Here is a 14,322-nt window from a genome sequence, read left to right as displayed (position 1 = left end):
AGTACTGATAGAGACAGGTTGGACATGTATCTGTGAAATGCTGTATTTTTGTTAATAAATGTGAATTGGAGAATGTGTTATTTTGTTATGCTGAGTACATATAGTAGTACATAAGAAACTTGTCTTTGTAGGAATACCCCATTAAGGCAGGAGATAAAGAATAGAGGAATTTTTTCTGCTTGAAATTGTTTGGCAGTTGGAAGCCCTGGTTTGAAGTAATTTTTTTCATTTTCTATAGCATTCTGGAGTCTAACCCAGGTCCTTTTGACGTGGAGCCGAGTCCCTCTCGATCAAGCAGTAGGCATTTGCTTGAATTTTCACCTGATAAAATGAATATAAAGAAAAATGAAATTGCACTGCAGGATATGAGGTAATTTAATTTTGTGATGTTACATTTTTAAAATCCATTTGTGGGGGAAAATAGAAGAACAAATACTGAATTATTTAATACTGAAATATTTAATATTTACTTACAGTTTTGGCCTTGCAGTGAATAACAGGAATATGTCCAAATGTAGAGATTCAAACTGGCTAACCTAATGGAACTATTATAAAAAAGTTACGTGATTTTATTGAACATGAGCACGCATACACTTGGCTTATAAGACACATGCAGTTAATATGCCTTGTTGACTGCCATTTTAGTGATTTTATCAATGCATATACTGTATGTGATGCTTTAGTACATTTTCTACAATTTCTTTTTATAGTGGGTGCCCTTCCAAGTGTTTTCAGGTTGAGTTGTATTCCTAGTCAGGTTCTAACTATTAACACATATGTTGTATAGATGCTAAACAATGTGTATTTTATAATTGTTTTTCTTATAGTTAGTAATTTCTTGATTCTGTGCCTTTTTAGACATGAATATCACATCTCATCTGAAAAGGCATTGATGGTTATGAAAGAGAATCCACCGATTTACATTCCTCCTCTTCCTCCTCCTTGCCGACCACTTGTCAACCAAACAGAAACCCTCAGGTCAGCATAAATTTTGCCTCCAATTATGCATGGAAGTTTTGTATTATGTCAGGTTCTTTATTAATTAGAACATAATTAATAAATGATGATCTATCCTGGATGTCACTATTGCATCTGTACTGTTTGTGGGCCGCGAACAGTCCGGTGGTCCCTTATCTGCAGCCATGTGCATATGCTTACACATGAAAAAACGATGTTTGATTTGTAAGCCGCATGAGATCAAAACTAATTATCCAGACTTTTCAAAAATATTGAAAATGTAAAGCAGACGTATGGGAAATGTTATTCTGCAACTAATTTATGTGGTAAAACGATCTGCCTGAAAACAAGATTGTTTGGGATTTTGAATTTTTCAAAAATTCATCAGTTTTTTTGTTTATAAAAAAATAATCAGCCAAAATTTGCTTTGATATGCAACAGTGCTTAAAAGTTATCATCATATAAAGCAATGCATGTCAGAATACAAAAAATGGGGCTGAGCCTTAGAGTTGCTGTAAAGTATAAAATCTTTTGCCTAGATATGCAGACAGAAGATATAAGCACTTTTCTAATTACACATATAGATGTGTGTATGTATATATATATATATATATATATATATATATATATATATATATAATATATGACCCAAGTCTTGTTATAACATTTTCATTACAAAAAATCTGATGTAAATACTTTTGTGTAAAAAAAAAAATCTGATGTAAATACTTTTGTGTAAAAGCTACAAAAGTGCTTAAGGAATGGTACCTTTATTAGCTAACCAGAAAAATGATATTTGGTGCAAGCTTTCAGGGCACCAAATATCATTTTTTGGTTAGCTAATAAAGGTATCATTTCTTAAGCACTTTTGTAGCTTTTACACAAAAGTATTTACATCAGATTTTTTATTGTTCCTGGCTAACACGGTACGTCAACAACTTTCTCAACATACCCCTTTCCCTAGGACTGATATAAATAAACATTAAAAATCATAAACACATTGGGGCATATTTATCAAGTGTCTGAAAGTCAGAATATTTCTAGTTGCCCATGGCAACCAATCACAGCTCAGCTTTAATTTTACTAGTGCTCATGAATATTTCAAAGGAGAGCTGTGATTGGTTGCCATGGGCATGACTTTCAGACAGCTTGATAAATCTGCCCCATTAGGTATTGCCTTTTCCAAAAATGCCCGATCTCTCAAAATAGAATACATTTTTCACTGTGTTTAACCCCATAACAGAAAATAGCGCCCAAGGTCTAAAATAGTTTTTCCCCCCACAGGAGATTTTAATTTTAGTAAATGTATGAAGACATTATAAAACCTATTCAAATTTGGTATCCTCGTAATCGTATCGACCCAAAGAATTAAGTAGACATGTCATTTGGGGCGTACAGTGAAAACCCACAAGAATATGGCGCAAATGCATTTTTTCACCAATTTCACTGCATTTGGAATTTCTTTCCCGCTTTCCATCACACAGCATGAAATATTAAATACCACCATTTTGAAGTGCAATTTGTTACGCAGAAAACAAGTCCTCACATAGCTCTGTATGTGAAAAAATTAAAAAGTTCTAGTGAGTGAAAAATGAAAACTCAAAAATGAAAAAGGGCTGCGACGGGAAGGGGTTCAACAGCGCCATTACTAAGAAGAAATTCCAACCCCTGATTTAAAAAAAAGACACATTATTGAAATAAAAACTCCCCCAGACACACCCTCCTTAACCGTTTTATTTAACCCCTTATCACTGACACCAGTTTTCAGCTTAATGACCGATTTTTTGAATCTTAAATGTGTCACGATAATTGGTTATAACTTCAGAACGCTTTAACATATTTAGATGATTTTGAGATTGTTTCGTCGAGACACATTGTACTTCATGTTAGTTGTAAAATTTAAGTGATAAGTTTTGCATTTCATTCTGAAAATAAATGAAAATTTGGCAAAAACTTCTGAAAAATTCTTCTTTTTCAAAGCTTGAAATGTTCTGCTTTCCAGGCAGATAGTTAAACTACCCAAAAAACTAGATAACTAACTTTTCCAAAATGTCTGCTTTATGTTGGAATGGTATTGTATGCGTCCTCTCATTTTTCTAGGATGTTATGAGTCTTAGAATCAGGGGCGTAACTACAGACGTAGCAGTTGCTACAGGGGCTGGCAGTGTCAGGTGCCCCTTCTCTGCTTTGTGTCCCAGGCCTCTCTTTCCCCCTGGCTGTAGTTACGCCCCTCCCTATAATGGGCAGCGCAGCGTTTTGTTACAGCTGAGACGCAGGGCTGGATTTGGGGGCGGGCACCATCCTCTTGCTCCATGTAGTAAGCTCCTTGCAGGCTATCAGGAGGGAAAGAGAGTTAGGGGAGGAAACTGCCTGCAGCCAATTCCCGCTCTGCATGTCTACAGCGCGAGAGACTCTGCTTAATGAGAGGGAGAAGTCAGCACCTGAAGAGAAGCAGCCTCCTCAGTAGAAGACTGGGAATCAGACAGATATAAGTCCTCCCTCCCCCAGTATCTTCCTGTCATGCTCTGCCTTAACCCCTTAGTGTCCTGTGTGCAGGAGCAGCTATGAAGCTCTCCTCCGTTTGTCCCTAAAACACATACAGACCTCTGCATCATCCCACATCTTCCCCCACCACTGCAGCAGCTGACATATGTATCTCGGACCCAGGACACATTTGTGGCGCAAGGCAGTAATAAGTGTGGTGCACTTTCAGACTAAGCAGTCACATCCCCCTTTAGGTGCACATTTTTCTGTCTTGTCGAACAAAGAGCAGCCGCAACACAAAACTGGCATCAACACTTTATAAATGTGCTCTGAGTTGTGTATTATATTGTTCTGCAACAGCTGAGGTTGAATAAGGAGGTTCTTCATCCACTGACCCATGAATTGGGGGGGTTCATCAGTCGCTGGTGCGTGTATTGGGGGATTCTGCAGCAGCTGGCGCGTATATTGTGGGAGGTTCTGCGGGTGGCGCTTGTATTGAGAAGCTCTGCAGCAGCTGGCGTGTGTATTGGGATGTTCTGCAGCAGCTGGCGTGTGTATTGGGTAGTTCTGCAGCGACTGGCGCTTGTATTAAGGGGCTCTGCACCGGTTGGCGCGTGTATTGGGGGTTCTGCAGAAGCTGGCGCGTGTATTGGCGGTTCTGCAGCAGCTGGCGCATGTATTGGGGGTTCTGCAGCAGCTGGCGCATGTATTGGGGGTTCTGCAGAGGCTGGCACGTGTTTTGGGGGGGATTCTGCAGCGGCTGGCACGTGAATTGGGGGGGTTCTGCAGCGGCTGGCGCGTGAATTGGGGGGGTTCTGCAGCGGCTGGCGCGTGAATTGGGGGGGTTCTGCAGCGGCTGGTGCGCGTATTGGGGGGTTCTTCAGCAGCTGGCACATATATTGGGGGTTCTGCGGGTGGCGCAGTGTATTGGGAAGCTCTGAAGCGGCTGGCGTGTGTATTGGGATATTCTGCAGTAGCTGCTGCGTGTATTGGGGGTTTCTGCAGCAGCTGGCGCGCATAGTGGGGGGCTCTGCAGCGGCTGGCGCGCGTAGTGGGGGGCTCTGCAGCGGCTGGCGCGCGTAGTGGGGGGCTCTGCAGCGGCTGGCGCGCGTAGTGGGGGGCTCTGCAGCGGCTGGCGCGCGTAGTGGGGGGCTCTGCAGCGGCTGGCGCGCGTAGTGGGGGGGTTCTGCTGCTCCTGTTCCTGCTTATTAGTGACTTTAGTCAAATGAAACAAGTCCAGAGATTTAACTCTTACCCTGCTTTCTTGCAGCTAATGGCTATTCAGACAAGCAGTGTAAGAGTTAAGCCTCCTGATTAGTCAGTGATGGGGAGACATGGCCCATACACTGGTACTGAGCAGGAGCGCCATACTGCCCTCCTTGTAGACCAGCAGTAAATAGAAGCCTCTTCCGACCCCCATAACTTCTACCATTACTTATAACAGAGAAACATATGCAGCAATCCCCATTATTTTTACAGCTTTTAATACAGGTGACGTAATGTAAGAAAAGCTTCTGCAGAGCTTCCATCTACTGGTCTCTGTTAATCTCCTCCATAATAGGGGTTTCCATTATCTTTTTCCATGTAAAACTGTGGACCTATGGTTGGAGGGGACCCCAGCCAAAACTTTGCTATGGGGCCCACGTATTCCTGCTTATAACTTTAGGTGAGATTTTTCTAATTTTCAAGAAAATTGCCAAAACTCGTTTTGAGGGACAACTCGGCCTTCAAGGTTTTAATAATAGTAAAATCCCATAAATTACCACGCTATAGAAACTACACCCCCCAACGTATGTAAAACTACTACTATTAAGTCTATTAACCCTTTAAGTGTTTCACATGGGTTAAAACAAAATGTAAGTTCGGTTTAGAAACTTTGGAATTGTTTTGGAAAATACATTAATTTAGGCCAAAAATTTAACTTTCACAATGAATTAATTGATGAAACGCTCTTCAAAGTTTGATTCCCAATTTCTCCCGATAGTATCAATACCCCATATGTGGTGGTAACCTGCTGTATGCGCACACAGCCGGACATAGAATGAAAACAGGGTCATTCAGAGAAGATTTTTATTGTCACATCGTACAGGCTATAAAATTTTAATTTCTTTGGTAATGCAAACAAATGAGGGCTTATAATTTGCAGGGTGAGATACGATGCATAGATAATTCATTTTGGGGGTCTATAGGTTATTCATGAGATTTTATTAACTAATTCAAGGGGTACACAAACTAAATAAATTTTTAATTTATATTTTTAGCACTTTTTTTCCCTGCTCGCAATAACAAAAAAGTAAAAGTGATACCTCATTTATATAGTTTTTCTGATCTTCAATTTTGAGCAAAACCAATTTTGGAGAAAATCAGATTTCTTCAAGACAACTTTTATGGACATAACTTCTGTATTTTTCTGTTGACAGGTCTGGTTGAGGGCTTATTTTTTGCAAAAAGAATAGTTCTTTTCAGTTGTATCATATTAGGGCTCAAAACATTTTAGAACCTTTTTAGTGAGGGTATTTGATTTAAATTTTATATTACGAGAAGAATTTTTGGGGCTTTATTTTGTGCATGCTCAGTCTGCCAGGAGGCGGAACCCGGCGTGAAGAGGAGGCGGAAGCCTCGGGGCACAAGATGAACCCAGAGGCTGCCGTAGGATGAATCAGAACCCCCAGATTCTGATCCTTTGTGTTAGTGCCAGGTCTGGGTTTTGTATCACAGCCCGACACCGGCACCAGTGAGACCCGATGTCCCACAATGTTCTTCTGTCGTGTCAGAAACCGCACCCTTAATGACCGGTGTAGAAAGCCAATAATTAATTTAAGCCAATTAAAAGGGTATTCCCACAAAGACAAGTTTCTTATATGTAAAACAAAATTTTGACAGTTAAAAGGTATAAGTTTAATTATATTCCTCTAAAAAGTACCTAACGTACCAAGAGCTCACACACACACACACAGTGATAATTCAAAAACGCACCAAGCAATGGCACCCTAGTGCGAATTCACCCTTATATGAACAAATGCACAGAAGTACAAGGGCAAATATATTGCCAACAAATAAGTACATTGATAATTAATAAATAGACTAACCTCAGAAAAAACTGGAGATTGGTAAGTTGGGTTAGTTACATACCCTGAGGGGGCGTAAACTGCATGAGACCCCTCTTGGATCCACACTTACCACTCCTAGTGTAGCCAGTTCTGAAAGGGCCTAAGACGGAAGAAGGTCCATCCTCTGTTTTTCATGGACCGATGGGGGAGGTGTGAAATGTGGTCTAAGTTCACCCTACACCCCAAAAGACTCCCGCCCTTACAAGGGCAGTCCCAAGAAGAGTGGCAAGTGTGGATCCAAGAGGGGTCTCATGCAGTTTACGCCCCCTCAGGGTATGTAACTAACCCAACTTACCAATCTCCAGTTTTTTCTGAGGTTAGTCTATTTATTAATCATCTATGTACTTATTTGTTGGCAATATATTTGCCCTTGTACTTCTGTGCATTTGTTCATATAAGGGTGAATTCGCACTAGGGTGCCATTGCTTGGTGCGTTTTTGAATTATCACTGTGTGTGTGTGTGTGAGCTCTTGGTACGTTAGGTACTTTTTAGAGGAATATAATTAAACTTATACCTTTTAACTGTCAAAATTTTGTCTTGTTGAGATTTTTGTATATACTTGATGACAGAATTATTTATGAAAAAGACTGCTTTGCTATTTGTACGTTTCTTATATGTACTCATAACAAAATAACAAATTCTCTAATTCACAGTTATTAAAAAAATGCATTTCACAAAAATAAGTCCAACCTCTATCAGTCCTGCTATACACAATTTCAGTTTCCCATAGACACGACGCGGTAACTTCTGACTTGGGGTCATCTTTTTTTTGTGTGAGATCATGCAGCTGAGATTTCTGTCTGTAGCCTCGCCCCTTGCACGCAGCTCAAAGACACTCATTGATTACTTGCTGCCTGCACATGGTGAGCAGAGAGGATCTACAAACTACAAGGAGATAAGTGATTCGGGGGAAGGGGAGGCAGGTACAGTAATGTGTCTGCTTAGTGAGACCTTGCCCACACCATGGGATTATACAATAAGGAGCATAGAGAGCGATGGGAGCTAAAACAGCATAACTGAGTAAATTGTAAAGTAAGGGGTTAAAATGATCTTTATTGTGTTAACTTCACAAGGGAATTGAGATGTGAGAATTTCTTTGTGGGAAAATCCCTTTTAAGGGCTTAAAAATATAAATCCAACAGTCATCATCGTAGTCCACTGCATGCACAAATCTAAGAGTCATAAAGACAAATCCATATACTCTGATGTTGCCATGTGTTCATCTTCACATTGCTATTTAGGTGTTATAGTGTAGTTGGAAATGTTTGAATACATCATTTTCTTTGTGGTGTAATAGATTCCTGTATGATCATTTCTTACTATGATGCAGAGCTGCAGCTCTGTCTCTCCCCAGGCTTGCTGTGCTCTAGCTTCAGAACTTTACAGTTAAGTTTTAAACTAAAAACTGCCTACGTCCTGAATGGGTTAAAAAATTTAAAAATTGCACAGTCTACTTCGGGGGTTGTCGATGGCGTCACCAGTCACCGAGGGGGCCATGGTGTCAGTTACAGTTATTACAGCTGCATTGCAAATCTGCCTTTCTGCATTCTCTTTGCATAACAATATAATGCAATATAATAGATCCTTCACAAAGCTACAGCCTGGTGAGCTGAATTCTGTGGGAGAGGGAGGACCTGTACAGGAGCACAAAGGTAGGGGCCAAGAGCTGAGCAGTAAGAAACAAATACAAGTCATATGTGGTTTTGTGAAATGCATCCAAACCCCTAGGACTTTGCAGAGGACACATATGCAGTATGCAGATGTGATGGTTTTTTGCAAAATGAGGTCCTTGATGACTGGTTCCCTTTAGGTGGAGGTGGGGCGCAGTGTCTAGTAAGGGGGGGTTTGGTGGCATTAGCCACAGTCTAGTTGAAGGGGGGGGGGGGTTCAGCATCAACCTCATTCTAGTCTATTTAATGCATGACTATAACTGCCTTAATCTGCTATTTAAACACAGAAGGTACAGTCATGGCCAAAAGTTTTGAGAATGATACATTTTTACAAAGTCTACTGCATCATGTTTTATAATGGCAATTTGCATATACTCCAGAATGTTATAAAGAGTGATCAGCTTAACAGCAATTAATTGCAAAGTCAATATTTGCCTAGAAAATGAACTTTTTCCCCCAAAACACATATCAACTTCATTGCAGGCCTGCCTTAAAAGGAGCAGCTAACATCATTTCAGTGATTGCTCCATTAACACCGGGCTGGACATCAATCTGTCATGATTAAGTAAGAATGACACCACTGGACACTTTAAAAGGAGGCTAATGCTTGGCATCATTGTTTCTCTTCCATGGTTATCTCTAAAGAAACATGTGCAGTCATCATTGCACTGCTAGAGTATCGCAGCTAGAAAGATTGCACCTCAGTCAACAATCTATCGCATCATCAAGGAATTCAAGGAGAGTGCTTCGATTGTTGTCAAAAAGGCTCTAGGGCGCCCAAGAAGGACCAGCAAGCGCCAGGATCTCTTAAGTGTTTCAGCTTCCGGATAAGGCCACCAGCAGTGCAGAGCTTGCTCAGGAATGGCTGCAAGCAGGTGTGAGTGCATCTGCACGCACTGTGAGGCGGAGACTCTTGGAGCAAGGCCTGGTGTCAAGGAGGGCAGCAAATAAGCCACTTCTCTCCAGAAAAAACATCAGGGACAGACTGACTGGGGTAAACTCATTTTCTCTGATGAATCCCCTTTCCGATTGTTTGGAACATCTGGAAAACAGCTTGTTCGGAGAAGGCAAGGTGAGCGATACCACCAGTCTTGTCTCATGCCAACTGTAAAGCATCCTCCAACCATTCATGTGTGGGGTTGCTTCTCAGCCATGGGAATCGGCTCTCTCACAGTCTTGCCTAAAAACACATCCGTGAATAAAGAATGGTATCAGAATGTCCTCCAAGAGCAATTTCTCCCAATCGTCCTAGAGCAGTTTGTTCATCATCAATGCCTTTTCCAGCATGATGGAGCAAAGGTGGTAACTAACTAAATGGCTCAGGGAACAAAACAGAGATTTTGGGTCCATGGCCTGGAAACTCCCCAGATCTTAATCCCATTGAGAATCATCAAGAGACGGGTAGACAAACAACCAACAAATTGTGACAAAATGCAAGCATTGATTGTACAAGAATGGACTGCTATCAGTCAGGATTTGATCCAGAAGTTGATTGAAAGCTGCCAGGGAGAATTTCAGAGGTCCTGAAGAAGGGTCACCACTTCAAATTTTGACTTGCTGCATTAACTCATTCTAACTGTCAATAAAATCTGTTGTTACTCATAATATGATTGCACTTGTATTCCTGTATGTGATAAAAACATCTGATAAACACGCACAAAAAACAGAGGGCAACAGATCATGTGAAAATATAATATTTGTGTAATTCTCAAAATTTTTGGCCATGACTGTTCTGACTGAGATGATTTTCTTGTATAAACCGCATCTATAAACGTTATATATTTGTATTAATCATAATTTTTTATTCCTCTTTGGCTAAAAGTACTCCTTAAAAATATAAAGGAGTAGTATTGCCCTTTTGGAAAAATGTTAATACAACCTCTGCTGCTCTATATTTTTCATCCCAGGTTTTCTGCTAATGCCTGCGCCTGTGGCCATTAGGCCATAGAAATGATTTGCCATGTTTTATAGTCACTGATAAAATGGGCAGCACACAGCCCGACAAAATAGTCATGTGCATGAGGCTTAATAAGGTGAATCGGATCTGTCCTCAATTAGGCATGAGTCTATTCTGTTAAAACGTAAAGGAAACCTGTCAACAGTGATGTCATTTTAGCTGGTAACAAACAGATTATCAAATATGAGATATAAAATTGCCTTTGTCAACATTCTGTATAATTACCATAGTTTAAATTTAATTACATTACCTGGCTCTCTGCCAGCAGTTTGTAGTGAGTCCCAGGGGGTAGTCACATGGTAGCTGCAGTCTGAGTGTGCCTATGTCAGTCTAATCTCCTCCACACTTATGCAGCTCCCTCCCCACTTCCTGTCATGTACATGTTTATTGAACAGGCAGGGGGAGGGGGTTGGTGTGATGAAGCGGAGAGCAAGAATACATGAGGAAACACAGGCACACACACAACCTGCAACTGACTCCATCTTCAGGACTCGCCACATGCTACAGGGAGCCAGGTAATGTATTTAAAATGCTGAAATTTTTTTAAAATCCGCATAGCATAGGCTATTGAAACCTGTCGCCAACTATCACAATCACATTCCTGGTGACAGGTGTGCTTTAACTGGTTTTTAAAGATAGGTAGCAGAGTGGAGTCCTTATTTTGTTTTCTTAGCATGTATTCACCATGTAATACTTACACTACATGAGTCTTCCACAGTAAGAAACCTGCTTTTCAAAGTTTGTTTGATTATTCACTGGGATCTCAGAGCTATTCTTGGATCATCCTTGAGATTTATGGAGTGGACAAATGAGTCAGATAACTTATGTTAGACAACAGCAAAGCACAAACTAGCCAAACTTTTCTGAAAAGGCTTTTCTCTCCTTGGCCGTCTGAATTTGGCTGGCTTTTCCCTTGCTCTTTTATTTGAGTTCCGATAGCGATATTAGGAGAAGAAAATGGTGGGTTTCTTAGTTTGCTCTTGCTCACAATCATTAATTTCAAACCGTAACAGTTTAGTTCCGTAACAGAATATCTTTTTTTCATAGTACAATTAATTATTTGATAAAGATCGATAATCGATATTAGATCCTTTAGAAGGCTGTGTAATGTGTTTCTGTTTTATACCAGTATTTATATTTTATAATCTGAAAACGCCTTACCTCATCACAATAAATAAAATGTCTGACATAAATATTCCAGCACACAAAGGAGAAAAAATGACTGTGTATGTATAAACTTTTCTGGAAAGTGCATATGAGCTATGTGAAATGGTGTATGAGTCATTTGAAGTGCTGCCAGATTGGGAAAATAGTGAAATTATACAGGCAAATAGGTAGCAGACCGCTAAAACAGAGTTGTCTAAACTGTCTCTGATTAATACCATACAAATCTCTACTTTTTATGTAACTAAAAGCCTTTCTTGCAATCCTCTGGGATTGGGATGATGCAATTAGTAAACTTTGTGTACATGTACGATATAATAATACTTTGAGTTGAAATGTAATTATTCCCAACTTTTAACCCTTTTTTGAAAAAACATGTATATTAACAAATGTTTTCTTTTCTTTTGCTAAAATCAGGTTAAACCAAGAGCTTCGTGGCTGGGTCCATAGACATGAGGTTGAACGGATAAAGTCTAGACGGCCGCTTGGCACCATTAAAGCAAGGGCAGTGCAGGTACAGATGCAGAGATGTGGAGTTACTTCTGGCTTGTTACCTGCTTGCTGTTTTTACCTTTTCTACAGACACATTACAGGCTTGGTGGCTGCCGGTAATATTGGGCTAGAAGTCACTTTCTTTGTGTAAACAATCATTTTTTCATCTCAAAATAGCCTCAGCAACGCGTGTTGAAGCTACTGGACCACATTGCATGGCACACGTCCTCCTTCTGCCAGTGCTAATTATATCGAGTACCAGTAGCATCTTTTATATTGAGTGTTTCTCCTGAACCTTTATTTTGAATTAGTACAAGTTACAGTATCCAAAAAATTCAATAAGCGTTTTTCTGAACTTTTACATTACAGAAATCAGCTGGAAAAGAGGGTACTCAGTTAGTAACGATGCAATACACAGAGACGGGCTTAAAGTAAGTAGAGTTAATTTACACTTTACATTGCTGTGTTAAAGTGCTGTTGCAAACTTCATGGGAACCTTTCACCACATTTGCACATATACAGCCAGTGACACGTTCCTATAGAGCCCTATTAACTGACACTTTTTTTTTTTTTTTTTTTAGCTAAAAAGTGTTGCGCTTATATCCACATAAATCACCTTTTATCTTATATTACCTGGCATCACTGGGGGCGTGTCCTGGTCATCTAGCCTCTCCCATCAAATCCTCCTCATTTCTTATGCCTCCTTACTAGTCACAGTTAATGTCATGTGACCAGAGTGCCATGTCAGGTCCTTAAGCCTCCTAGCGATAGCAAACTGTACCACATGCATGTATGTGACCACATGAAGTCACAGCAGCCTCCATGGACTTCTAATCCTCTCCATCCTCCATGGAGGCTGTTGTGATTTCATGTAATCACATTCATGGTGCACAGTTTGCTATTCTTAGAAGGCTAAAGGACCTGCAATGATGTCACTGGTCACATGTCATGAAACCACACAAGGCACCATGAAAAAATAACTGGCACAATATTTCCCATCTGTACGTAGAGTTTTATATGTCTGTAGTTGAATTTTAGCAGACAGTCTCTCAGTACAAGAAGGCAGAGCAGGGATTTGAAGAGAGACAGAGCTGTCGGTCAAAATAATGGGGTGTGGCTCACCGCCAGCCTGGGAAAGAGAAGAGTCAAATACAGTCATAAGTTTTGAGAATGACACAAATATTATATTTTTACATGATCTGTTGCCCTCTGGTTTCTATGTGTGTTTGTCAGATGTTTTTATCACATACAGAAATACAAGTGCAAACATATTATGAGTAACAAAAGCTTTTATTGACTAAATGAGTTAATGCAGCAAGTCAATATTTGAAGTGTTGACCGTTCTTCTTCAGGACTTCTGCAATTCTCCCTGGCATGCTCCCAATCAAATTCTGGACCAAATCCAGACTGATAGCAGTCCATTCTTGAACAATCAATGCTCGCATTTTGTCACAATTTGTTGGTTTGTCCACCCGTCTCTTCATGATTGACCACAAGTTCTCAAGGGGATTAAGATCTTGGGAGCTTCCAGGCCATGGATCCAAAATCTCTGTTTTGTTCCCTGAGCCATTTAGTTATCACCTTTGCTTTATGGCAAGGTGCTCCATCATGCTGGAAAAGGCATTGTTGATCACCAAACTGCACTTGGACGGTTGGGAGAAGTTGCTCTTGGAGGATATTCTGGTGCCATTCTTTATTCACGGATGTGTTTTTAGGCAAGACTGTGAGAGAGCTGATTCCCTTGGCTGAGAAGCAACCCCACACATGAATGGTTGCAGGATGCTTTACAGTTGGCATGAGACAAGACTGGTGGTATCGCTCACCTTGCCTTCTCCGAACAAGCTGTTTTCCAGATGTTCCAAACAATCGGAAAGGGGATTCATCAGAGAAAATGAATTTACCCCAGTCCTCAGCAGTCCACTCCCTTTACCTTTTGCAGAATATCAGTCTGTCCCTGATGTTTTTTCTGGAGAGAAGTGGCTTCTTTGCTGCCCTCCTTGACACCAGGCATTGTTCCAAGAGTCTCCGCCTCACAGTGCGTGCAGATGCACTTACACCTGCCTGCTGCCATTCCTGAGCAAGCTCTGCACCGCTGGTGGTCCGATCCCGAAGCTGAAACACTTTTATCCCTAGAATGCATACCTGGGGCCTCGCAGGCCCACTCTGTTAGTTTTTTTTTCTTTTTACTGCAAGATTACTTTAGTTAGAATTCTGAAACTCTAGGTATTCCTCTGTTATATAGTTGTTAGTCATTTCCAGTTGTTCATATATTTTTATGTTACAGGCATTTCGGTATAATAACTTTTTTTTGTGAATACCCCATATTTACATACCTGGGGCCTTTTAGGCCCATACTAGGTTGACATGTGATCCTAAGTCTTTTTGTTGCTTGGGAAAACTGTGACTTAGGCTGCATTCACACTGCCGTTGCCTGCCGTACCGTAGCGGGCAATGGCAGCGCGTGAGGAGAGGAGGTGAGGGCAGCTC

The 14,322-nt window shown here is 40.7% G+C and overlaps 1 protein-coding gene across 2 annotated transcripts in view; it reads left to right on the top strand.

Annotated features, from left to right (window-relative positions):
* ATF6 (activating transcription factor 6) overlaps positions 1–14,322 on the top strand; it is a 274,539-nt gene that overhangs the window by 189,915 nt on the left and 70,302 nt on the right. For both annotated transcript variants that reach the window (XM_072128529.1, XM_072128530.1), the window contains 4 exons: positions 239–370; positions 859–978; positions 11,761–11,857; positions 12,205–12,266. In XM_072128529.1, coding sequence (XP_071984630.1) covers positions 239–370; positions 859–978; positions 11,761–11,857; positions 12,205–12,266 — 411 coding nt within the window. The remainder of the gene's footprint in view (positions 1–238; positions 371–858; positions 979–11,760; positions 11,858–12,204; positions 12,267–14,322) is intronic.

The sequence above is a fragment of the Engystomops pustulosus genome, chromosome 10 (assembly GCF_040894005.1).
Source record: "Engystomops pustulosus chromosome 10, aEngPut4.maternal, whole genome shotgun sequence".
In the NCBI taxonomy this organism is placed as follows: domain Eukaryota; kingdom Metazoa; phylum Chordata; class Amphibia; order Anura; family Leptodactylidae; genus Engystomops; species Engystomops pustulosus.
Note: the sequence above shows the minus strand (reverse complement) of the source record. Positions and strands in the feature narration are given on the sequence as shown.